At 59.4% G+C, this 25,603-nt stretch overlaps 2 protein-coding genes across 6 annotated transcripts; both read left to right on the top strand.

Moving 5' to 3' along the window:
* The first annotated feature begins 875 nt into the window (after positions 1-875).
* GLI4 (GLI family zinc finger 4) lies at positions 876-10,336 on the top strand. Of its 4 annotated transcripts, XM_063080103.1 has the most exons (4): positions 876-1,379; positions 2,234-2,395; positions 6,126-6,224; positions 7,399-10,336. In XM_063080103.1, exons 2-4 carry the CDS (start codon positions 2,272-2,274, stop codon positions 8,214-8,216), a joined length of 1,041 nt encoding a protein of 346 aa, XP_062936173.1. In that variant the 5' UTR covers positions 876-1,379; positions 2,234-2,271; the 3' UTR covers positions 8,217-10,336. The 4 variants fall into 4 exon arrangements, with proteins under 4 accessions (XP_062936173.1, XP_062936174.1, XP_062936176.1 ...); XM_063080104.1 differs by lacking the exon at positions 6,126-6,224; XM_063080106.1 differs by lacking the exons at positions 876-1,379; positions 6,126-6,224 and adding an exon at positions 7,021-7,184 and having other exon boundaries at positions 2,319-2,395.
* Positions 10,337-20,279: 9,943 nt separating this feature from the next.
* On the top strand, positions 20,280-25,315 carry ZNF696 (zinc finger protein 696). Of its 2 annotated transcripts, none has more exons than XM_063080101.1 (3): positions 20,280-20,491; positions 21,148-21,243; positions 24,047-25,315. In XM_063080101.1, exons 2-3 carry the CDS (start codon positions 21,228-21,230, stop codon positions 25,171-25,173), a joined length of 1,143 nt encoding a protein of 380 aa, XP_062936171.1. In that variant the 5' UTR covers positions 20,280-20,491; positions 21,148-21,227; the 3' UTR covers positions 25,174-25,315. The 2 variants fall into 2 exon arrangements, with proteins under 2 accessions (XP_062936171.1, XP_062936172.1); XM_063080102.1 differs by having other exon boundaries at positions 20,280-20,448.
* Positions 25,316-25,603: the final 288 nt, after the last annotated feature.

Genomic DNA, 25,603 nt, shown 5'->3' on the forward strand with positions numbered 1-25,603 from the left:
GATGGAGGACGATTCTGTGAAACAGTTTTGGGAAAACTAGAAGCAGATACTCCTCGGGCCCTAGAGGACACGTGGATGGCAGGTCGATTTGGAGGGGCACTCCAGACACCCAACAAGGGGGGAAAGAGGCTGTTTTCCAGCAAGTTCCCCGGCAGACGACCGCATCTGTGGAAACACGCGAGGGAAGACCGCACTGAGAGCGATTTGGGCGGAACCTTTAAAGTCGGCTTAAATTCTGTCACAGACGGAGCGCTCCTGGGGGACGAGGACGTCGCGGCGGCGCGTGCGTCGGGTCCGGCCCTTCCACGCACGCGGCGGCTGAGACACCGGGAGCGTGTCCAAACTCGCGCGGGGCGGGAGGCGGGAAGGTGCCTCCGGATGGCGCGAGGGGGCTCCTGCCGGCCCCGGGCCCGGTGTGGGGGCGCTCGGCGGGACGCGGCCCCCGGGGAGCCCGCGGAGAGCCCGGATCACGCCAGAAACCTGCGGCCAGCCCCAGGCGCCGAAACCGCCCGCGCCGCGGCCCGCGGTGGGGGAACGAGGGGAGAGACCCACGAGGGGCGGGGCGGGGCCGGGGCGGGACCCCCACTAGGGGCGGAGGCGGGGCCAAGGCGGGACCCCCCCCCCACACACACACACACACACACACACACACGAGGGGCGGGCTGGGGTGGGACACCCACGAGGGGCGGGGCCGGGGCGGGACCGACTACCGGGGCGGGGCGGGGTTCGCGGCCGGGAAAGGCTTTAGCAGGCCGTCGGCCCCGCCCCCGCGCAGCCACCGAGGCTCGCGGTCCTCCCGGCGCCCAGAGCGTCTCGGAAGCGCGCGGGCGCACTTCCGGCCGGCGCGCGCGGCCTCGCCCGCTGGGAAGGTGAGTGGGCGGCGACAGCGGCGGCGGCGACGGGGCCTCTGGGCTCCGGGGACCTGTCCGCCCCGCGTTTGTGCGCCGTCTCCCGCAGGTGCGGCCCGCTCGTCCGTGCCGCGCCGACCCTGCAGCCGCTCCCCGCGTGACCTCTGGCTGGGCCGGGGGCGCGGCCGCAGTGACCGCCCTGCCCAGCAGCCGTGGGCCCCCGACGATCACGGAGTCCGCTTGCGGGGCACCTTCGTCAGGCGCCCGGCACCCAGTGACGGGAGTTGTGGTCATCCCCACTTTGCAGACGGGAAACTGAGGCCGGAAGCCCCGCAGCTGGGGAGTGGACGGGCCTTTCCCGCCGGGCGCCAGCCTGGGGAGGACGCGGAGGAGTGTTGGCTCCGGAGCCGGTGGCGCGTGCCCCCTCCCGGTTGCGGCAGCGCGGAGCGGAACGCAGCCTGCTCGCCTCCCGTGCCGAAGGCCACCTCTGTCCGACGGCGGGGCAGGGTGAGGGGCGGGCCCTTTGTCCAGGTGAGTCCTCGGCGTTAACCGAGTAACTTACGGTGGGACTCGGAGGGTGAGGACCCGCACCCTGTATCCGCCCCTCCGTCATCAGGGGCGGGGGCTGGCCCGGACGGCCGGGCTCTGCTGAGGCGGCTCTGCTCCTCCTTGAAGCAGGTGCTGTCTGCGACCACTGCTCAGTGTCCGTCAGCTTTCGTCCTTTCTTCCCATGTCCCGTTTTCACTCCCTGCCCCAATAAGAGTTCCAGTTTTCTCACATCATACTCAAGTCGTTCTTGCAAACCACACCGAGGAAAGGTGTCTTTCCCGCCCACGTGAGTCTCAGAGCGCTGTGGGCAGGGCCAGAGAGCCGGCAGCCTCGGAGGGCTCTGCAGGGTCTGAGGAAGAGGCTTTCCTCCCTGGAAACATCTCCTCTCTTCAGAAATGCCTCACTGAGACTTAAACCGGCGGGCGTGGTTCTTTTTCCACTTCGCTTAGGGCCAGCGGCCCCTTGCTGTGCTGTGAGGTTTTTCTGGAAGAATCAGCATGCTTTTCTCTGGGTGAGGCTGTGGGTTGGAAGGTCAGTCCGGATCTTTTGCTGGGTCGAGAGCTTCAGTTCAGTCCCCACAGGTCTGCTGGTGAGGTCCAGGTGGCAGCCACTTGACAAGTGTTCCTTACTGAATGAGCACACCAGGTCCCCAAATCGCCTCGTACTGCAGGCCTCACGTGTCCCCACTGGCTCACCTACTGTCACTCCTTGGCATCCTTGCTCCTCGCTGGTGAATGTACCTCCTCCTCACCTGGGGCTTCTCAACAGTTCACATGCTGCCCCCACCCATATCCCTCTCGATCTCCCTCATCTGCCATGGTTTTCATTTTCCCCAGGTCCCAGGTGTGCACACCTTCAGCAGGTCTTGGGGAAGATGGCGGCCCTAGGGGACGTTCAGGAGTGCCCACCTGTCCCATCCCCTGTCAGTCTCTCATCACCGGGGACACCTGGAGCCCAGCACCACGAGGCACAGCTTCACCTCCATGGGCACCAATACGGTACTCACCCCAGCCCACTGCGCTCTCTCTGCCCCGTCTCATTGCCACAGAGCTCTCCTCTCTGACTCACCACCCGGACCAACCCAGAGGGGAACCAGACTCTTGTGCAGCTGATGTTGAGGCCCCTGCACCCTCAGGCCAGGCGGGGCTGGAGCCAGGAGCAGAGCCCTAAGGGGTGATGCTGGGCTTGGGTTGGGACTGAGGCAGCAGTGGTTGAGGCTGTGGGCCGAGCCCAAGTTCTGGTTCCCTAGGGGACAGTCCCCTGGGCCTGTGTTTCTTTCCTGGGTTGGGGGGTGTGGAAGGAAAAGTGGCCTTAAAATCTGAGCCCCAAAATCGGGAGCAACTCATCCCTCTCTCTGAGTCTTCATTCTTGTTCCAGGAAAAGAGATTCCAGAATCTTTACCAGGCTGATTTGGGTGTGGTCCCCGAGGGACGTGCAGGGATGTGGCTGCTGGCCTTGCCCCACCTCCAGTCACCACTGGTCGCCTGGTGGCATCTGGAGATCAATGTGTGGGGGTGTGTCCCAGCCCTGCAGTGACCCTGGGCCCAGCTCACTTTGGGTCAGGGCATCCTGAAGTTCTGTCCCTGCTGCACATCCACAGGAGGCCTCACTGCTCTCACAGCTGAGACGCTGGTGGGTGCCACATCCCTGGCCCAGCACGTGAGCTGATGACAGCAGGGACGAGGTCCCCCATAGGGTGAGCTTAGAGGGCCAGTGCCAAGCCCAGGAGGTGGGGCACACTCTGTGCCCAGGGTCCTTGCTCTTAAGGGGACTCAGCATTATGGCGAGTGACAGTGATTGCTTCAGGCTGTTGAGAGTGACTGTGCTATGTGCCAGGCTCTGACAGGACTCTGTGTAGAAACCCAGTGGCAGCCCGCTTAGATAAGGACAGAGAGGGCAGGTGGCTCACATAGGGTCATACACAGCTAAGGAATAATGGGATTTGTCCCCAGGTCAGGACTGGAACAGGAGCCCCTAGTCCTCCCTGTCCGCTCTCTGGCTCCAGGACCTCCCGGCCTCACCCATCCCTGTGAGAACACTGGGAAGGGGTGCCTGCCTGCAGCCTGCCCTGGTCCTGATGAACCAGGCCAGGAAGTGCCTGGAAGGAGCCCAGACTGTAGCCAACACACACTCTGTGCCAGCCCTTTGCTGGGCCATGCATGAATCAGCACCCATCTCCAGCCACCTCTCTGTCCTCGATGGTTTCTGGACCTTCCCAGGGCCCCCAGCCTGCTTCCCCATCCTCCTCCACCCCTATTCAGTCAGAATTTTGAGACTCACACATTACCTTCTCACGTCACCCTCACAACACCTGGCAAGGTAGGTCCTCCTGTCCTGTTACAGTGGGGATGTGGAGGCCCAGAGATGCAGTGGAGGCCAGCGGAATTCAGATCACATCAGTCTGACTCAAGCCCATGCCCTTGACCACCCTACTGGGCCTGGTGAGGTGGGGCTTCTCTTGAGAAGATCATCTTTGGGAGAGGTGGGCAGGCAAGCAGATCTTCTTGGGGCAGCCTAGGCACACTGGGGAGGGGCTGCTGGAGCGGGTTCTGCAGGACAAGAAGTCTGGTGCCCAGGATGGAGGGTGGGCCTGACCCCAGGCCCCCTGAGCCCATGCAGGGTCAGGCTCCCCTGACTCTGTCTCCACCAGCTATGGCCTGCCCAGAGGCCAGAATGCCAGGCTTGGGTCCCTTGACCCACGGTGCCCTAAGGTCCTCAGGAGCCTTACCCCATGGGAGGGGTGTGCAGCTGCACATGTGCTGTGCCAGAAATGAGGCACAGAAGACAGATGAGCGTGACTGTAAAGAGCAGGTGGGGTTGATGGGAGCTAGTGTGGCAGGGACCACAGGGCAGGCCCCTCTCGTGGGCACCAGGCAGCTCTGGAGGAGGTGCCATGGGGGGGCAGGTGAGGCTTGGGCCAGGCCACCTGGCTGCTGGTTGGGGAGGCTGTAGCTAAGGCATGGTAGAGCCTGGGAAGGCTGGAGGTGGCCTTCATCCCCTCCTTGCCCAGATGGCCAGCTCCCCCTGCCATCCCAGACAGAGGAGACAGTGGCTTCTGCCCTGACTTCCAAGCAGTCGGCAAGGGCAGGGACTGCCTCTCAGAGGCTCGAGCTCATTTGCTCTGTTTTCTGGGTCTTCAGGAGTGCTCTGCATCCACAGATTTCTTAGCAGAGAAGACCCAGCATTCTGGAACCTGCCGGGTTAGAGGTCAAGCCAGGAAGTTGAGCTTCTGCCTCCCAGACAATCTGAGATGGGCCAGAAAGAGGCTCTGGGGGGCCAACCCTGGGACACCCGAGTCTCCCAAGCCCAACCCTGTCACGTGGTCATTTCAAGACCTGCTCCAGCCTCGCACAGTGCTGACCACCTGGCTACAAGGTGTCAGGGAGCAGAGGAGGTCCTCAGGAGAAGCCGTTTGTCAGCTGGGAGGGGAGTGAAGGGCACAGGGAGCAGCATAAGCAGAGGGACTCAGCGATGGCCCCCACGGGCATGCAGCTGGGGTTCCTGGCCACACCCTGGGCCTGCCTGAGCCTCTCAGAGCAGGGGAGCCGGGACTTGGTCCCTCTTCTCCCAGAACCTCTCTGTCCCCGACAGAGATGCAGATCGGGAGCCCGGGCTGAGCTTGGGGGGCTGAGGAGACTATTGTACCCCAAGGTTGTGCTCACCGGAGCTGGTGCTGCCAGAGCAAGTTCTGGGAGATTTGGTCAGGAGGCCTGCAGGTAGAGGGGCAGTTTGTGAGCAAGAACCGGTGATGGGGGGAGGGCTGAGCCCCTAGGGTGGGTGTGCCTAGTGCCTAGGCAGGGAGGATCCTGGGGGCAGGGCAACACTCCTCCCCAGTGCCTTGTCCTGTGTCACCTCTCTTGGCACCGCACAGTGCAGGTGGTGGGCCCCACCCCCAGGCATGGACAAGGGCAGTGGTTACCTGGCACTGGGGTCACCCAGACTAGGCCTGGCTTGGCCGAGGGAGGTGGCTCACAGTCACCTTCCGTGCTGTGGTCAGAGGGCAGGTGAGGCGCCATGGGAAGGGGAAGGGGCCTATAGCCCCGGCCAAGGTGAGGTGAGCTGATGACTTGGGAAGTGGGACCTTGGGGCATGCAGGGCCCCTCCCTGGGAACACTGAGGACCTTGCTCACTGGAAGTGGCCACTTCCACCCGATCTCCGGGCCACAGTCAGGGGCACAGTCCTGCGACTTGGTCAGGCAGTAGGGAGCCTGGGAGGGAGGCTTTATCAAGTGCCAGCAGGAGAGCAGGCTCAGGGGACCGTGGGGCCAGTTGGGAGCAGGCACAGAACTGCGGCAGGAGAACCCAAGGGAGCTCTCAGACAGGGCTTGTCTGGGGCAGTGTGAGCAATGGTGGGGTGAGAAGGCAGTCAGGAGGTCAGGCCGCAGTCAGCCAGAGCAACAGGAGGGGCTGCTCAGAAGCTGCCCGGCCTTTGGCTCAGCGTCCTGGGCTGAAGGGGGTGAGCTCCCAAAGCTGTGTTCTCAGGAAGGCTTCCTGGAGGAGGAGGCTCTTGAGCCGAGCTGGGAGGGAAGGTAGTGAGTGATGCCATGAGCAGCAGCACCAAGGTGGCTGGCCCTGCCACTGTGGGGGTGACCGGGAGTCGTCGGGAGGGCAAGGAGGTATGCTGTGTACTGGGGGGCAGGTGGCACTGTGCCCAGGCTGGTTATAGAGAGGAGGGGAGGCAGCACTTTAGAGGGTGGGGGATAGCCCACAGCCTCCCTGCCCCGCCAGGCTCCTCCCGCTCCAGTCCTGAGGTGCTGTCCCAGCCGTCGGACCTGGATCTCCAGGATGTGGAGGAAGTCGAGATCGGCAGAGACACCTTCTGGCCCGGTGAGAGCAGGAGCAGAACCCTCCCTGGGCGGCCTGGGGCCCCTTCTGGCCCCTTGTTCCAGCTCACTTCTGCCCCTGCCCCCCAGGCTGTGACTACAGCCCACGCCCTTGTGGGGAACACAGACTCCAGTGGTCACCTGCCTCAGTGGACTCCCTCCCCTCCCCCAGCTGCCTCAGGCTGGGGTCTCTGACTCAGGACACCACTGTCCCCTTCAGATCAGCAACTGGGAGTCATTCTGGGCCCACCTCCTCCTGTGTAGTGTGCTGGGCCTGCCACCTGTCCCCATAGCCCAGCTGGGGCTGTGATAATCCAGATCCCTCCACCTCAGGGCTTCCAGCCCAGCATGGGCTCAGCACTAAGTGGCACTAGTGACACCAGCTGTAGTTAGTGGCACTGAGCTCTCTACACACACCTGGGCAGTCCCTGGGGGCTCGCAGCATATAAGGCTGGGTCCCTGGGAAGTAGACCCTGCTGTGGCAGAGATTTGGGGAAGAGTCCCAGGGGTGGGCAGAGAGGTGGGCTGCAGTGCAGTTGCCCCGGAGGACTGGACTGGTCCTGTGAGGAGCTCTGGAATGGGATGGGCCTGTGGGGACCCCACCTCTCTAAGGTGAGGGCGGGCCTCAGAGGGCTCAGCGGCAGCTCTGAGCGTCCAGTGCTCCAGGAAGGGGTTCTGCTCCTGCTGGGGTCTGCACAGCCCCAGGGCTCCCTCTGGAGCAGGGTGGATTCGCCTCTTTCTTGAGTACTGACTCGTGGCCCAGACTCACTTGTCCCTGCTGGGGCGGGCCACTCCCCCAGCTCCCTAGGCCTGCGGGACCATTTTAAGAGCTCTGGAGGTTTCAGATCCTCACCAGCCCCTACTGTCCCCGTGGAGCTTCCTTCTCCCAGCTAAGGGGGCAGCGTCTCCCTAATGGCCGTGTCTGCAAAGCCTGCGAGGCTTCATCACAGGCAGGGCCACCAAGGTACCGTGGGCGGTCCCAGCTGGTCACAGCCCTCCCAGACACTGGAGCCACCACCTGCTTCTCTCCCAGCTGGCGTCCGGCCGCCCCTCCAAGTCTCCCCCGTCAGGCTTCCTCCCACCCCCCAGCTTTGCTCTGCCCTTGGCCCCCAGCCCCTGGAATGCCGCAGTAGGGGCTGGGTCGGGGTGCCATCTGCCTCTGCCGTTTCTCATTTCAGACTCCGAGTCGGAGAAGGAGCGGGCTCCATCTTCTCCCCGCCCGCAGGCTCCTGAACACGGGGTAGGCCAGGATGCGGGGGCACTGAGCAGCCTCCTGAGGACCATCCCCCGCAGACCCCGGCGTGCAGGCAGCTTGGGGCAGGAGTCCGGCGAGGGCCAGCCTCCGGGCGCCGTGCCCTGCACCCAGAAGAGGGGCACCGAGCTGGGGGGCAGCACGCGGGGGACGAAGCCGCACCGCTGCGAGGCATGCGGCAAGAGCTTCAGGTACAACTCTCTGCTGCTGAAGCACCAGCGCATCCACACGGGCGAGAAGCCGTACGCGTGCCACGAGTGCGGCAAGCGCTTCCGCGGCTGGTCGGGCTTCATCCAGCACCGGCGCGTGCACACGGGCGAGCGGCCCTACGCGTGCGGCGAGTGCGGCCGCGCCTTCAGCCACAGCTCGCATTTCACGCAGCACCTGCGCGTGCACAATGGCGAGAAGCCCTACGCGTGCGGCGAGTGCGGCCAGGCCTTCAGCCAGAGCTCCAACCTGGCGCGCCACCAGCGGCTGCACACGGGCGAGCGGCCGTATGCCTGCGGCCAGTGCGGCAAGGCCTTCATCTGGAGCTCCGTGCTCATCGAGCACCAGCGCATCCACACCGGCGAGAAGCCCTACGAGTGTGCGCACTGCGGCAAGGCTTTCCGCGGCCGCTCGCACTTCTTCCGCCACCTGCGGACGCACACGGGCGAGAAGCCCTTCACCTGCGGCGCCTGCGGCAAGGCCTTCGGCCAGAGCTCGCAGCTCATCCAGCACCAGCGGGTGCACTACCGCGAGTAGCCCCCAGCGCCGCCGCCTGCGTGCCCGACACCTTCTCACTGCTGGATGGAGACGGGCTGGAGGTGCCACGACTCGCCCAGAGCCATAACCAGGGATGTCAGGCCTGCCTGCGCTGAGACGCCCGTAGCAGGGGATGAGGCTGGGCGGCCGGCCTGCAGGCGACTGCACGCTCCTCTGGGCTGCATGGGTCTGGCCAGGCTGCCTGTCCTCCATCCCGGGCGTGGGGTCTCTGGCAGTTCGGTTTCCTCGCTTATTTGGGAGGCTCCTGCTTTTAGTCTGTTCTAAATGCAGCACGTCCTTCCCCAGCACGGTTCTCGAATCTGTTTGCTGTCTCACCCCTTGCCTCCGCCTAGTGTGGCTGCCCGAGGCCAGCGGGCTTGGTGGAAGGTGCCTCCTGTGCGCTGTTCCTGCCTAGCCGTCAAAGCTGCTGCCTGCTCTGGGAAGGTGGGAACTTAGGGTTGTTCAGATCTTGGCAGGTGTAGGCTGCTGCATGATCATCGCTTTGCCTTCAGATCTGGGGAGTCTGGTGCACCTGGCTCTGGACTTCCTGTCCCTGTGATCAGCGCAAAGCTCAGGGGAGGGCCACTGCCCCACCTGTTCCCCTCAGGACAATTGGAAGACCCCACGCCACACTAATGAGTTGCCCAGCCCTTCCTGAGGCTGCACCTCAAGTCTCACCTCCTTGGTCCCTCCTTTCGTGAGGTGACTTGAATGGAGCCCAGGGCCTGGCCTCCAGAGGTCCCTGTGGTGGGCCATCAAGGTCACTAATTACGTTGGGACAAGACAAGTTGCCATGCAGTGTACATCTGATGTCAGCTCCCAGATAGGCCTGTTTTCCAGAGGAGGACATGGAGGCTCTGAGGTGCCCCACACTTGCTCCAGGTCATATGGGCAGTGACAGCAGACAGATGAACTCTGGGCTCCCTGACCAGCCATCCAGTGTGGGTCCTCAATTCCTCCTCAGGAGCTCCAGGGACACTGGTCACTGCCTGTCCTTCCCATGAATCCTGCAGCACAGGCTCCTTTGCAGCCCTTTGAGGAAGGTGTCCCAAGGCTCTACCAGGCCCGCTGCATCCCTCTCCAGGCCACACTCTCGGAGTCCATGGCCACCAAGCATTTCAACCCCCCACACACACACACACCGTGTGTCCCAGCAGAACCCAGACGTGGACTTTTCAGGGCATCGTGTCTACCTTGTGCCCTCCTGGCTTATCAGCATCTAGTTGAACAGGACACTTTTGACCTTCCCTATCAGGTCCTCCTCACCCTCCCTTGATTGGCAATACTTAAGGCCTTGCCTGTGCTCCTGCAGTCTCTGTATCCTCTGAGACGAACTTGGATGCAGTACCACCTGGAGCGTCTCTAGCTCATTGGCCATTCTCTGACCCCACATTGTTACCAACTCCTCCCACCCAGGCCCCAGATTTCAGCCTTCGACCTCTCCGTCTTCACCCCAGTGACCAGGAATCTTCCTAAGGATGCAGTGGTCTTCAGGAGCCCAGGTTTGTGGTCTAGCAGTCCTGATTCCACCCTTTGCACGCTCCCTTGAGGAGCCTCCTTCCGCCTCTGCAAATAGGGACAGCACAGGCCTGTTGGCAGCTGGGAGGGTGGTGTGTGTCGAAGTTCTTGCGTGCTGCAGGCACACAGCAAACCTCGTGCAAAGGGCTCCCGGAGTGGTTCTCACAACCCAGGGACAGTGTAAATGGGCGGTCTCAGCACAGGGCCACCTGAGGCCAGGCCTGGCCACAGCAAGCATGAGGGAGCATTAGGCTGGCAGGGGCTAGGAAAAGGAGGGCAAGCACGAGTGTCCCAGCCAGGAAGTGACCGTGTCCAGCGTAGTATCTGCTTATAGCCCTGTAAGGAAGTACGGGGCGCTGAGCCCTGAAGCCCCCGCGCTGATGTGGGTCTTCTGAGGCAGCTTCTAGAAGCCTCAGACCAGGGAAGGAGGGCCGAGAGCTGGCCGGGCCGTCGGGCAGGCTGCGCAAGCCTGGGGTAGCGACCAAAGGACCGAAGTGAGCTTAAGTCTGGGGACGCAGAGCTTTTATTTTTACATGAACATATGTAGTGTGGCGTGATGGTTAAGGAAATCGACTTTGGAATATAAAGCCTAACTCTCTAAAGTGTGCGGTGGATAAGTTATTAATGTCTCTGACCTGCTTCCTAATTAGTAAAGTGATGGATCGGGGCTCTCCAGAGAGAGGGCCAACGGGACGTGCGCAGAGACGGAGGGCGGCACTGTGAGGAACTGGCCCACACGGTTGCGGGCGCTGCACGCTGGAGGCCCCGCCGAGCCTGAGAGCCGCAGACCTGCCACCCAGGGGGGGCCGAGGTCCCGTTCCAGGCTGCAGGCGGGAAGCGGCGGCAAAGAGGCCTTTACTTGGTGGGACGAGGACCGCCCGCCCCGGGGGGACTCTGCCGCCCTCACCCAGACTCGTGCGGGATGCTCGCGCACACCTGGCCCGGGCGGTGCTGGTGCTCACTCCTGGATGGCGCTGCACACGGGGACCGGCCGGGCCCCAGCTGGGACACTGCAGCTCGTAACGTCTTCAACGCGCGCACTGGCTTTCGCACGGTTCCTAGATTCGCAACATTAAAGCCAGACACGGCTGTTTGGGGCGTCGCTGCCGGGCCTGGGTTCTCCGAGCTGCAGGAGGGGGCGCCGCTGCCGGGTCCGGGGTCTCTGAGGGGGCGACGGAGCCGGGCCCGGCAGCCGCGGAGAGAAGCGCCACCTCCCGGCCAAAGCCCCGCCGGAGCAGCGGGCGGGCCGGAAGCCGCGGGAGGAAACCGGAAGGAGCGCGTCCTTCCCGCCTCCCAGGCCTCTCCCGCTCCCTCTGGCGCCCCTAGCGGCAGAGGCCCTACTCCGACACCACCTGAACAGGCAATGCCAACCGCTGCACAGCTCTTGCTTGATGCAGAATTGGCCCCTTCACCTCCAGCTCTGCCGATTGGGCGTCTCCTGGGTGGCCGCACTCGGCCATAGGAGGGCCTTAGATACCTGAAGGAGTGATTGTGGCCAGGGCCCAACTCCTGCCCCTGCCGTTCTTTTCTAAACGTTCGGTTCCTTCAGCTGGTCAGAGGACTTGTGGACAGACCTCAGTGCTGGACAATAACTTTTTAACACCAGTCTAAGCCAGCGCCGGCCGTCTTCCCCACGACCACTCCACCAGCCCAGGACTTGACTCCCGTGTCCTTCCCACCCCGCAGAGAGAGAGGCCTCTGACCCACCGCCCGTCCTGTGGCCTCCAGGGCCCTCCACGCTGGCCCCCTTGCTCGCTCAGTCTCTGCCTCAGCGCCCTCTCAGAGGACCCTCACCACGTCCGACCAGCACCGCGGACAGCACCAGCCGCGCCGCACCTGCCCTGGGCTTCGCCCGCCGGTCCCCAGGCCTGTCCCCCGCCGGTCCCCGAGCTTCCCAGAGCACTCGGAAGTGCCCCGCATGGGGCTGGCCGCTGTCCTGAGCCCACATCGGGCCCTCTGATCCTGGCATCTCCCAGGCGGGAGGGCCGAGCCGGGCTCCCCTTCTCATGCCTTTCCCACCGTCCGCGGCGTACGGAGGTCACTGCACAATGTGAAAATCGCAGAGAGCCTGTTTCCCTCCATGGGAGCCTCCCTCTGGAGCTGGGACAGATCTGCCGAGGGGCCGTCACAGCCTCTGTCCCTGCACCTGCGTGGGCTGGCTGGGCTGGGGGCATGGCCAGGATGTCCCTGCTGCCAAGGCCGGAGAGCAGCTTACCTTGCTGGACTTGGCCGGACCACATTCTGCTATGGCCTCTGGCCTCCCAGCCGCGCAGACCCCGCAGAGAGCTTCTGGGCTCTCAGCACAGCCCCGTCCCCACCAGCTGGGCGTCTCTTTTCCTCAGGACCCGGCCAGGGCTGGGCGAAGTCCTCATCCCAGCCGATGGCAGCCCTGTCTCCTGCTGTGACCTTGCCTCCCGCCAAGGGGACGCAGCCAGGCTCACCTCTTCAGGAGGCCAGGATACAGCGGCACAGCACTCCCCTCCCGAGCCCTGATCTTTGTTCCTGGGACACAGGCTCTGACCCTGATGATCCCCCCCTCAGGCAGCCTCCCTGGGCTCTGCCCAGCCCCACCACGCCCTGCAGCCTGGGGCCGGGGCTCAGAGTGCCCGGGCAGCTTCCAGATCTCAGGGAGGAAAGTTGAAGTCCGGTCCTCAAGAGCACAGGGTTGTGACAGAGTCCTTTTCCTCCAGCAGCATCTATGTGTGCTTTTTAAAGAAATTTGGAAACTAGGAAAAACAAGACACCAAAAAATTTTTTTTTCTCATCAGCAACTATAGGGAGCCGTTTACTCACGTCTTCAGCCAGTTCTTGCTTTTAAGACAAATCGACTCCATGCTTAACTGACCCCTAAAATAACCTTGGTGTCCTGAGGTCTCAGGTAGGCCAGGCGGCAGTGCTGGAAGCCGCACCGCTCCGTCGGGGATGGTTTACCTGCATCCTGATTTAGTGGGACATGGAGGCTCAAGGAGGCCCTGCCCACAGCCGTGATTTGAACCCAGATCTCAGATTCTGGGGCCTGGCACTTCCCCCAGGGTGGTGTCCCACCTCCCCCTCCCCCATCATCCCTCACAGTTTGCTGTAACCATAAGTGACTGCACATTTTCAAGGAGGACACCTGGGTGGGGATCACACAAGCAGAGGAGTTTGCGGGGTCTTCCAGATTCCACTTCAGTGTCTGTGGAGTGCCCCCAAACTCCTTTCCAGTGGCCTTTTACCCCACTTGCACTGTCCCCAAATGTGTCCCTGTCATGGGAGGGGGCAGTCTGGCCAGCTGCACATGCTTGGTCAGCAGCCCTGGACGTTTCCTAGGGGCACGTTGTGCAGGCAGCACAGCTGGGCTCGGCAGACGGCCTCAGCATCGGGAGGACAGTCTGCAATGAGCCCGGCTGCTGGTGGCCACCCTCAGCAGAATTTCTGGAGCTGGTCTGCTCCAGTCACTTTGTCACACAAACCCGTTATTCATTCACCTGCTACTTCAACGCAGTATGCCGGGCCCCCGGTGTGATGGAAAACAGTGGTCCCCACCCGGGAGGAGCCAAGAGGTTTCCGACAGCATGGGAGTGCAGGAGGGGACAGATGTCTAGGTGTCCAGATGCGTGCATGGGGCAGAAACTCATGGGCTTCTCACTTGCCCTAGCTGACTTCCATCCCATTCTTGGGTCTCAGGCAGGCTCAGTCATTTGCCTGCAACTATGGCGGTACCTGCTGGGGCTAGCATTGGACCCCGAGTGTCCCTGGCTCCATGCTGGCATGCCACATTCTGTGTGCAGCGCTTCTGCGAGGCCACAGACCCGCAGAGAGCCCTGTGGGATGAGGCAGCCCTTGTGCACAGGGCAGTGTCCAGCCGGTGCTTGGTGCGGAGCTGCGGTGCACAGCTTCTGGGTGACGAGGGAGTGACACGTGGGCTGTAGTGGGGTAGATTGCCCACCCAGTCGGACCCGGAGCCCAGCAGCTGCCTGGAGAGAGGGCGCTGCAGCGGCAGAGCAGGAGGTGCTGGTGAGGTTCCTGAAAGCTCTACAGCAGCCTGTGGCCTTGACACTTGAAGACAGCCTGGTGGGTGTAGAATTCTTGGGGCGTGTGGTTTGGGTTTGGGGTTGTCTCTGCAGCTTAGCCCACCCCCGACCTCTTTCTCTGAGTCGCGCCTCTCCAGCCTGGGTGTCCTCACCTTTCTTCTCTTATCCCCAAAGCTGAAGGGCTGCACCAAGGTAAGTACCGGTGTCGACAAGTCTATACTAATTTTTCCTGAGATAGGTGTTTTTCTTTTTCTTTTTCTTAAATTAGGATATAACTTACACAGCTAAAATGCCCAAATCTTAAGTGCACTGCCAGACTTTCTTTTTTTTATTTTGACAGCTGGCCAGTATGGGGACCGAACCCTTGACTTTGGTGTTACCAACAGTGCTGTAACCAAGCTAACCGGCCAGCCCTCAACTTTTTACATATGTTTACACTCTTGTATATACACCCAGATCGAGACATGGAGCTTTCCAGAGCCTCCCCTCCCAGGGTCCCCCCAAGGTGACCACTATTCTAGCTTCTAGATGGTCCTGTCTGCTTTCAGACTTCACGTAAATGGAATCATAGCACACACTAGTTCGGGCCTGATTTCTTGCGCTCAGTTTGAGATTAGTCCCCTATCGTCCCTTGTGTCCGTGGCTGTCAGTTCTTTCTTGACTGGTGTGTGGTTTTCCCATTCTGTGTTCTTTTGATTTACAGCTTCAGGTCTGCACTGCTGAGGAATTTTATTCCTATTCCGTATTTGAAGGACTGGGTTGCTGCCGCTGTCCCTTTGCTGGTCCATTCTCAGAAGAACCATCTAGAAGTATCTGCCTGGTCTTTCTCTGCCTTCTGTATCTTCATGTTTTCTCTTACCAGTTCTTCTGTTGTGGTTTCCCCATTTTGTTTTGCGCGGTTCCCTGGAATCTGACTTCACTTTCTGTTTTGTTAATTAAAGTTCTTGTTGCTTCTAATGTGGTTTTCACTTCTAATAATGCCTTTTTCTTTTCATAGGAATAAAGTATTTAGCAATTTAAAATATTTAACAAAAATGTCCTAAGGAAGAATTACTAAGAAATCAACATACAATGAAATCCTAGTAAATTATTTTAACTTGTATTTTGAAGACAAATTTGAAAATTCTACATAGTTTCCCAACATGGTGTTCGTTTGCTTCGACCCCGTTTTTGTTTTGAGGTTTCCTCAGTCGCTGTCCCCATCCCAAGCCTGTCACGTCCTTTCTGAACTAGAGCCCTCTGGTGGGTGCAGGGGCTTCGGGCAGGAAGCCAGTGTCAGCCCACAGCCCCTCGTTCCCTGACAGCCGCACGCTCTCCCCACCGCGCTGTCCTTTCCCAAACTCCTGCACATCCTTCAGGACCCGCTCAGACCCGGCTCAGAGGCACTCTCCTGACAGCAAGTCCACTGCTCCCTTGTCACTGCTACTGATGTGGCCCCTCCACACCTGCCACGCCGTGCCCACTGTGCCCCCACGTCCACCTCCCTTCTCCTTTGTGAGGACCCAAGGGCAGCCACCATGGTGTTCCATCCATCTTTAGGTGTGTCCCCAGCACTCACCACAGCAAGAGCGAATGCTCTCGGGTCAGTTGACCCTGACTCCAGGGCACTGATGTGCGAGTCAGGACTGGCCTGGCCACTGCCGGGTCTTGGTGCACTGTGACTGCAGCTTCCCGCCAGCTGTGCGTTCTCTGCTCTCAGGGCCACTAGTGTGTCTCCCCTTGAAGCCTCTCACACAGCCCATTTACTGCCTCACAGATTCAGTGGGGCGGGCGTCTGTCACCTCCCACAGAGTGATGGAGACACAAAAGATGACTCAGGGCCCATGTATTCAGAGCAGTGAGAAGCCCGAAGGGACTGCACCGAGGGACAACTCCGTCCAGAGAGGAGAGACCAGGCACAGCCCCGAGTCAGTTTTTGTTTCAGTTTTATTGTAAAGACAAGAAAGTTACAGAAGAAAAACAGATGGATAATCGGTCATAGTGAAAACATAAAAAACTGGCTACATGACAAACTTGATTTAAGCATGTGTAGCTTAAAATAGTTCAAGCAATTTACCATCAAAAGGAGCCATAAGAGGCCGGCCCGTGGCTCGCTCGGGAGAGTGCGGTGCTGATAACACCAAGGCCAGGGGTTCGGATCCCTATATAGGGATGGCCAGTTGGCTCACTTGGGGGAGTGTGGTGCTGACAACACCAAGTCAAGGGTTAAGATCCCCTTACCAGTCATCTTTTAGGGAAAAAAAAAAAAAAGGAGCCATAAAACTAAGCTATGTGACATACAAAAAGAAACAATGAAATAATCACCAAAGCGCCTAACTCCCCAAGAAACTCAAATGAACAGCTTAGGGCAAGATGTGGAAAGTCCCCCGGGTGCTAACTAAACTCGCAGAATATCCTTGGAGATTTTAGCTCACACGCTTTCCCATCACTCAGGTTTAGCTGCACCCAGGGCAACTGCCCCAGAGCAATCACTTTTCACTGTGCTTCAATTCTCTTATCTACATCAAAGGCTTTAGTCCTATGAAAGTTTTCTGGGCTTTCTCAATCTTAGCATTCCTACATGTTTTCCTAAAGGGTTGGGCTTTGGCCCCCTAACTAGAGGTTTTGGCCTCCTAAACTAGAGTCTTCAGCCTTCTAAACTAAGGACTTTGGTCCTGTGAAATACATGTGTTTTATTTCTATCTCATTAATAACTTCTTAGTCAATATTCTCTACAGGAGTCTGTGCATGGCTCAGCTGGAGTCTCTGCCCAGGGCCTCAGGCTGCAGCCCAAGTGTCCCCGGGCTGTGCTCTCACCTGGAGCCCAGGAAGTGACCAGGAGCAGGTGGACGGCCCGAGAGGCACGAGAAGCATCCCGGGAGCAGACCGCCCTGTCCCTGCCCCTGCCCCGTGCAGTTGGCGCTGCAGTTCTCTCGGCTCGCCCAGCCGTCACCTTCCTGTTAGGACAGGCGGTGGGAGCCCACACCTCCGATGCCCTCCTTCAGTCTCCTGAATCCCACAGCTGGGGACTAGCGCTGTGGTGGCGGTGACCCACGGTGCTCCCGCCATGCCCACCCCTCCCTCACCTTGACCCCGAGTTCACCACCAACGCAGTGAGATGGTCACACCTCCCACAGGGTCCTCCCAGCCTCTGGCTCCGTCTGGCGACATCTGCCTCCCTCTCTGGTTTCAGACCACGAGGGAGCCTGGCCCACCTGGTGGAGGCCCGTGGCGGGACAGGCGCGGGCGGCACGCGGCTCCCGCACCCCGCGCTACCAGCGACACCTGCCCAGGAACGCGCCCCGCAGGGCCAGCCCTTGTCCAAGGCTGACTTCGTACAGCCTTGCGGCACCCGCTGCTTTTCCGTGGTTGATGTGCACACGGCACAGTTACTGTCTGGCCTTTTCCAAAGAGCTCGAGCGTGTGCACCACGTGCTCAAACCTGCACAGGCTGTTCCCTTTGCTGACATCGGCCGCGGGACCCGCGTCTTTGCAGCCGGCCTTGGCGGGCGGAGGCATCGCCCGGCCCAGGACTGGGGGCAGCCCCCGCGGGTCCGAGGGGGTTCGAGAGGCTGGGGCGGAGGGGGCTGCTGACTTCTAGAGGCTCGGGGTGCGAGTCGAGTTAAGCCTGGAAGGAGGGCCAGAACGGAGAGGGAAGGGCACGGCAGCACAGGGGACAGGCCGGGCGCGCGACAGATCTTATTTGGGAAGGGGGTGCGGGGGGCGCTGCAGAGCGAAGCGGGCGAAGATCGGACTTGCGTGCACCGAGCGTCGCTTGCTGGAGAGGGGCAGGTGTTCGGATACGTTTCACGGGGGTATGGAGGGAAACTTTCATTTATGCTTTTTGGATTATTCCCTTTAAATGCTTGAATTTTTACTTGTGTTTTATAATTTTTAATGATTTGTTACAAATAAATATGTAGCGTGGCGGGCACGTGCGCAAACGTTCTTACTGCTGCCCTGTGCAGTGAAAAGCTTCCAGGCACGAGACGTCAGCGTGGCTTGAGGGGAGACGCAGGTGCAGTGGTCCAATTAGGGCAGGGGGCAGGCACACGGCGGGGTTGCAGTGGGGGCTGCGCTGGGACTGCAGGGAGGCGCCAGAGAGGACCTGGGCTCCCAGGAACTGGCGGGAGCCAGAGGCCGCGAAGTCACTGAGCTTCCTGGGGCTGCCCAGGCTTCTGCACCCTCCGGACGGTTGCCTCGTGGTACTGCAAGCTGGGCGGGTGTCCTACGTGGGGCACTCTTTTCCACATTCTGCCCTCTGCTCTTGCATTCTGAAGCTATTTCTGGAAGAAGAGGTAACTGTTCTGGCTGTGGGTGGCGGTTCAGAGGGTCCGGGTTCCTTATCTAAGCCTGAGTGGCAGCGTAAAGGCCTGTTCACTTCGGTCTGTCTTGGGCAGCACATGGGCTGTGAGGACCCTGAGGCAGCTCACGGGATCAGAGGAGGAGCTCCGGGTGTACTGGCTGGGTCAGTGCCTTGATGGGGGTGCTCTGTCTGCCACCTCCTGCTTCTCGTCTCCACAAGGCTCCTTTGCCTCAGTCTCTGATGGAGTTTGGATGTGTTGTCCCCTCCAAAACTCATGTGGAAATTTGATCCCCAGTGTGGCAGTGTTGGAAACTGATTGAGTCAAGGGGGCGGATCCCTCATGAATGGATTAGTGCTCTCCCTGGGGGAGGAGGGGTCCTGACTGAGTTATGCTCTATTAGTTCCAGTGAGAGCTGATTGTTTAAAAGACCCTGGCACCTCCTCTCTCTCTCTTGCTTCCTCTCACCATGTGATCTGCTTGTACCCCCTGGCTCCCTGCCACTTTCTATGAGTAGAAGCAGCCTGAGGCCAGTGCCAGATGCAGCTGTCCCAGAATCGTAAGCCAAATAAACCTCTGTTCTTTATAAATTACCCAGCCTCAGGTATTTCTGTCACAGCAACACAAACGGACTAATACAGTCTCCGACTGCTGCTGGCCTTGTCCTGACAGCATCTCAGCCTAGGGCTGCAAAGGATGGAGACTTTGCTCTCTCCCAGCTCCTGGGAGAGCCCCTAGAGAGACTAGGCATAAGCCCATTCTTGGGGGGAAAGGGGGTAAGAGTTCCAGAATGATCTGGTGGGAATTGAGGCAGAGGTGCTTTTCCCATACAGAAGTGGGTGCTGTAATGGAATGCATGAGGACGGGTCCCGAGCAGAACCCAACAAAGGGCCCCTTCAAATGCCTCCCTGAACCCTTTGGAAGAGAAAGCCCAAACAGATCCCATTATTAAGTCATCATTCCAGTCGTCTTAATGAATGACAGCCGGACGCCTGGTTGACAGAGCACACATTTGCATGATAGAAAGCTGGGAAATGTGGGAGCCTCTGCAGAAGGAAATCACGTGCCGTCTTAGTGTGCTAGCACAGTCACTGCTGGCCTCTGTGTCTGGGTCATCAGAGATCACTCTACGCAATTTGTAATCTGTTTTGGTGGCTTAGGCATGAAACAGCCTTTCCCCATATTTTTACAGGCTTATAAATGTATTTTACTTGTGTTTGTCAGGACTTCACTTTTTTGATAAGACTTGTGACAAAACCTGTTTTTCCTATTATATAAGCAGAGTAGAAAATTTGGAAAATGAAGAGTAGAAATCCTGCTAGTTGGCACCCCATGGAAGAAATGCAGTCTTTTTTTTTTTTTTTTTTTTTTTTTTTTTTTGGTGGCTAGCCAGGCGTTGAACCCTGGACCTCGGTGTCACAAGCACCCGGCTCTAACCACTGAGCTAACCAGCCCGCCCAGAGAGGCACTCGTCATTTTTTTATGTCTACACCGATTCTTTTTTCCCCCGACGTTTTCAGAACGGCTTGCACACAGGTGTCTGTAGGCACCATAGCACTCTAGTGTGCATCTCCTCTGCGCGGGGACAGTCTCTTACAAAAGCACAGTCGAGTCACCCAACTCGGGTGACAGGACAGTGACGGATGCGCCAACGAAGCCCAGATCGCAATTCCGTGTCTGCCCCCAACCTCCTCCACGGAACCTTCCCCTCTAGTCCAGCGTCCAGTGCCAGGGCTATGTCTCGCCTCCCTCTGTCGCCATGTCCCCTCAGCATTCTTTGATGCGGGTCGGGTCGGCAGCTTTTCTCTCCCCCGGAGATGACCCATTAGTGGCACGGACGAAAACGACGACCATACGGTGGGAAGCCCAGTGAAGAGCCCACGGACGCAACGTTCCTCCAAACGTGGCGCCCTGACAGCCCCCACTTCTGCAGAGTCCAGCGAGGGGGACAGGGCAGGTACCACGGCAAGACGGCCCGCGGAGGGGCACCCGGCAGAGGCGCCGTGGGGCGAGGCCCGGGACACCGCGGGGCGGCCGCCGAGGCTCTCCGAGCCGCCGAGCGCGCGGTCCTCCCGCGGCCCAGAGCGTCGCCGGAAGTGCCCGTGCCGGGTGGGAGGGAATGGCGGCGCTTCCGGCGCGCGGCCGGCCGGCAGGTGGGCGGCCCTCGGAGGGCGGGCCTGGCGGGCTGTCGCCGGCGGCGGGGCTGGCGGCGGGGAACCGAGGTAGCGCGCCGCCTGGCACGGCCCGGCCGGGCGTGTGGCCGGAAGTCCGGCTGCCTGGGCGGGGCGGCGCCGGCCTCCCCGCGGCCTCGGCTCTCGGCTGCGGCTCCCGCTGCGACGTCCGCGGCCAGACCCGACCCGGCGCCCGCGGGCCCTCCCCAGGCCTCCCTGTTGCCGCTCTGAGGAATCCGCTTTCAGAGTAAAAATGGGAGTTTAAATTACGTTTCTTAATTACAGATGAGGTGGTGCTTTAAAAACATATTGTCTGCTTGTTTATCTTTGGGGAGTTACCTGTCCGTGACTTTTGCCCGTTGTTCCTACGTTTTCATTAATATGTAGAGGTCTTTATCAATTAAGGGCCTGGGTCTTTGTGTATGTTGTAAATATTGCCCCTCTTTTTGTTTTGTTTTTTTACATAAATTTTCTTAGGTAGTTAAGTCTGTCAGTCTTTACCTTCGATGTCGGGCTTAGAAAAATCATTCCTCAGTCCAACATTGCACCATTCAGATAATTTGTTCTTGTATTTTTATGTTCAAGTCTTTATAAATATCAAAGTTTTAAAATCCATGGAAATTTCCCTAGACGTTTGAGGACTGGTGGGAGGTGCTGGGCATGTTCCCTGTGGAGCTAAGAAGCCCGCAGCACACAGCTGGCAGATGCCTGTCTGGGCTCTGCATCTGCCCAGGCCAGGGCTGAGGGCCCAGCAGAGCCTGGACCGCAGTCCCCAGGGTATCCCACGGAACACCAGTTTCTGGGGTGTCTGTGTTGTCGGGACCCTCTTGATTGCTAGTGACAGTGTGGGCCCAGCTGGTCCCCCTGGACCTATTCTGGCCCTCTCTTCTCTGAAAGCCTTCTGACCTGTCATTTTTTTTTTTTTTCTTCTCCTGTGTCCAAGCAGAAATTGTTCCCACTGCAAGGTGGAGCAAGGAGAAGAGCCCCCAGCCTGGGTCTCCAGACACCACGGAGAGGCATACCCTCATGGAGACCCCCACAGGTGAGGGTGCAAGGGGACACCCCCAGCCAGGCCCAGAGGGGAAGGATCCTGGTGGAGTGCAGGAGATGGGCTCAGCCTAGGAATTTGGGCTCCCCCAAGTCCATCTGCCTGGTCGCTAAGGGGAAGCAGCTTGGACTCAGGCAGCATCGCCCCCGCCCCCAGCCTCCTTCCCAGTCCCAGCTCTCTGCGCCCTTCCCACTGCCTGTGTCTTCACCTCTTCCTGCTCCATTCCTGGGGCCTCTGCAGGCTGCTCTCCTGGCCACACCTCTTGCTCTCTTTCTCTGGTCACCTCCTGCTGGCCTGGAGACTTCTGAAGATGAGTATGTTAATACTTGGTTTTGTTTGTTCAGGGTCCAGCTGGCCTGGACTCAGAGGAGGGACCAGGAAGAGCCTAATAAATGAAAGGCCTGGCTACTGTGCCACCTTTTGGCATCTGCCCTCTCAAGCTCCAGGCTCCCTGTTTTCTGAAGATTTCAGGCCATATTTGAGGGCTCTGAAAACTGAGGACTCATCCTCTATCATTGTTGCTGTCACTGCACTGTTATATAACTAGCGCTAACAGCAGCGCCCGCTTCCCTTAGCCAAGAAATGTGCAGCGTTTAAAGCATTTCTTGCTCATTCTCTGATGGTTCTTGTGCAGCAGTGGGAGTCTGGGTAGAATGTAACTGTGCTGCCAGAGCACACACACACCCCGACACACCTGCACCTGTGTCTCCCACAAGTTCAGAGAAAGCCCTGTGTCCACCCACAGACACCCCTCCCTTCTGGGGGATGTGGGGTGAGGAACTGCGCTTGAAGCCAGGCTCCCTGGCCCTCCCTCCCCAGTCTGTGTCTGAACTTCACCATTTCCACATCCGGTCCATGTGGGGTTCTTCACAGTCTTGCAACACTGGACAAAGTGATCGTTTTAGCAGGTGCCGATATAACATAGAGTAGTGGAGGAAAAACAGATCAGTCACATAAAACCACCCATTCTGAAAAGGAATGCAGGGAGAAGACCACATCTCGGTTGCTGGCGCAAAACGTATACCACATCCTCAGAAGCAGGGCAAGGGCGAGGTAGACAACAGGCCCGTCAGATCGCATGGCGTCCGTGTGGTGGCGGCCTCTTTGCCAGGGGGCCAAGTTCCTTGGTTAGGAAGTCTGGCAGCCCCAGCTTCTGCCTCTGGGAAGATTTCTCTCTGTCAGGGTTTCTCAGTCTTGGCACTGTGGATGCTTTTGGGATGGATGAGTCTGTCGAGGGGGCAGTTGTGTGCATTGTAGAATGTTCAGTAGCATCCTGGGCTCTGCCTATTAGATGCCAGTAGCACCCCCTTTCCAGTTGTGACAACCAAAAATGTCTCCAGACATTGTCAAATGTGCCCTGGGGAAAAAATCCCCCCCACCCCATGAAAGCACTGCTTTATGTTTAGGGCCCCTTGGGGCCACCTGAGAGGTTGTCACTGGGGAGGACCCCCATGTGCAGGGCTGGACAGTACAGGGGCAGCCTTTTGCTGCCTGGGGCTGCCTCAGAGTAAGGAGGTGCTCGGAGCCTGAGCTCCTGTCCTAGGGACCTGAAGGCCTGGCCTGGTACTCAGCACTTGAGAGATTGGGTGTGGCCCTTCTCATTGTAATTTTACTGATTCTTTTACTTCATAACCAATGCCTTTTGGTCAGTTTCTTGAACTTCCATGTCTGTCAAACAACAAGACAGGGTTGGCCTCTGCAGAGGGACTTCTGTTCTGAGTGCTGGGCTGGGGCCTATCCCTGCCTCCTGCTACTCAGTGTGATGGCTCAGGGCTGGGGCATAGGGAAGACAGGCATGGCAGCCTGGCTGCTCTGATCTGCCCTGGGATGGTGTCCCTGTCTCCAGCCCCACCCACACGTGGTCTCCATCGCATCTGCACAGCCTGAGCCCTTGCACAGGTGCAGCATAGAATCTAGCCACTTTGGCTCAGCTGCCGCAAGTGCCATCTGTGGGCAGAAGGGCTTCCCGCAGCCTGGTTGACCTGCGTGCCCTGACAGTCTGCCCAACTGCTGGACTGCCTCGGGATTGGGCTTTCCCATCTTTTATGAAGTCTGTGGTAAACAGCCAGCATTCTGATATCCCAGTATTTTGCTACCACCTCTTAAAGTTTTTGTCTAAGTGGCCACATGGCCTGTCCCTATGAGCCAACAGGACCGAGTTTAGCCAGCTGCTTCACTGCCCAACAACAAGGACCACAGGTGCTCAGCCTGGACGGGGCGTGGATGGGGCGGCCCCCTGATGGGCTACTGCTAACAGTTCTTAGTGCTAATTTCTGATTGAGTAAGGACTCTCACTTGCCTGTGACAGAAGCCCTTTGGGTTTGGTGGGTCAGGGAGTCGTTGAGATAGTGTTGTCTTGGGGAATCCCAGGTCAGAGAAATAAGCTGGGACCGGGACACCTGCACTGACGGGGTACTCTTGAGCCCATGCCTCCTGGCACCTCTGCTTCCCCTTCATGTTGTTTTGCTGCCAGCCAGCTTCCTTTGCTTGTCAGGCTGTGTGGCAGAAGCAGTGCCCAGAGCCTGTGCTTCTCTCCTCCATTCCTGAGAGTGGGCAGGCTGCTGCCAGAGGTGTAGCCCCATTTCTGGAGTCACAGTGAAGGATTCTGGTCCTTCTTCCGCCTCTGTAACCACAGTGCTAGAAGGGCAGAGAGGAAAACAGCACCATCTGGATGCCGACTTTATTGTTACTCTGTCATTGCCACAGACTGCCCGTGCCATCTTCAGTTCATGCAGAGTATATTGTGCAGTACATTTTTCTTGTGTCTTAACTCTCACGTGTCTGATCTCTTTTCCAGCTGTGAAAGCTGCTTCTCTAGCCCAGGCATCAGGTGGCAGCCAGGCTGCCAGGTGTGCCACTTCAGGTGTTGAGCAGGCAGCTCAGAGCACAGGCTTGACGCCAAAGCAGGAGCCTTTAGAAGGAGAAGGCTGTGGAGACGCTGCACCAGGGCCGGCATGGGGGCCACCCCGGGGGCCACCCCAGGCACTGGTGTCTCTTGACCTTTGTGAAAACGAAGAAGCTGGGGAGAGGGCCAGAGAGGCCCCTCAGGGACCCATCATCTATGACAGAACTGGAGGGCAGAGTGGCCCTGAGAACGGCATGTCTGGGCCTGACGCCACTGTGAACGCAGGCTCCGTGACAGATCGGAGACGGCCCTGGAAAGGGCGGCCTTATCAGTGCAGCACCTGCGACCGAAGCTTCAAGTGCTATTCAGATGTGGTGAAACATCAGAGCATCCATTGCGGGGAGAAGCCCTACGAGTGCAGCGACTGCGGAAAGGCCTTCATCCACAGCTCGCACGTGGTCAGGCACCAGAGGGTGCACAACGGCGAGAAGCCCTATGTGTGTAAGGAGTGTGGGAAAGCCTTCAGCCAGAGCTTCAACCTCATCCGACATCAGAGGGTCCACACGGGAGAGAAGCCTTACGAGTGCACTGAGTGTGGCAAGTCCTTCAGCCAGAGGTCAGATGCTACCAAGCATCAGAGGATTCACACTGGAGAGAGACTGTACGAATGCGGCGAGTGTGGGAAGACCTTCATCCACAGTTCAAATGTCGTCCGGCACCAGAGATCCCACCATGGAGAGAGTCCCTATGAATGTACAGACTGCGGGCGGGCCTTCAGCCAGAGCTCCAACCTCATCCAGCACCAGCGGACCCACACCGGGGAGCGGCCCTTCGCATGCCAGGACTGCGGGCGCGCCTTCAGCCGCAGCTCCTTCCTCAGCGAGCACCGGAGGATCCACACTGGGGAGAAGCCCTATGCGTGCCAGGACTGCGGGCGCGCCTTCCGGGCGCTGTCGGGCTTCTTCCGGCACCAGAGGGTCCACACGGGCGAGAAGCCCTTCCTCTGCACCGCCTGCGGCAAGGCCTTCCGCCTGAGCTTCCATCTGATCCAGCACCAGCGGGTACACGGCCCAGAGTGAGCCTGAGACGGGGTGAAGGTGGAGCAGGACCAGACTGGAGAGGGTGGGGGCAGCAGGCGTTAAAATTTTGCTGAGAGGTGGAGGTTTGTGTGACCATTCCTTGTGCGGTAAGGAAGACAATAAAGCTATCTTGGTGGTTTAAGTTCTGGCCTCTGTGAGAGCCTTGAGAATGTCTGCGCCCTTGCCCCGGGGCAGTCAGAAGAGAAAGGAGCCTTAGAAAGGCAGCTGTTACAGCAGGGAGACACAGGTTTTCCCAAAGGAAGGAGATGTGAGGCTGCGCGTCTGTCCCGGCCGTTCTGCCTGCCGCGCCTGGCTTGCCATGGCCTCAGCACAGTCAGCGTCACACGCAGCCCGCTCCAGTGCTCGCTCTCCCGCACCCCTGCCTAAACCGCCCCCCCGGCAGTCAACTGCGGTGAATTTCTTACCTTTT

This window comes from Cynocephalus volans, chromosome 15 (genome assembly GCF_027409185.1).
Source record: "Cynocephalus volans isolate mCynVol1 chromosome 15, mCynVol1.pri, whole genome shotgun sequence".
NCBI lineage: Eukaryota > Metazoa > Chordata > Mammalia > Dermoptera > Cynocephalidae > Cynocephalus > Cynocephalus volans.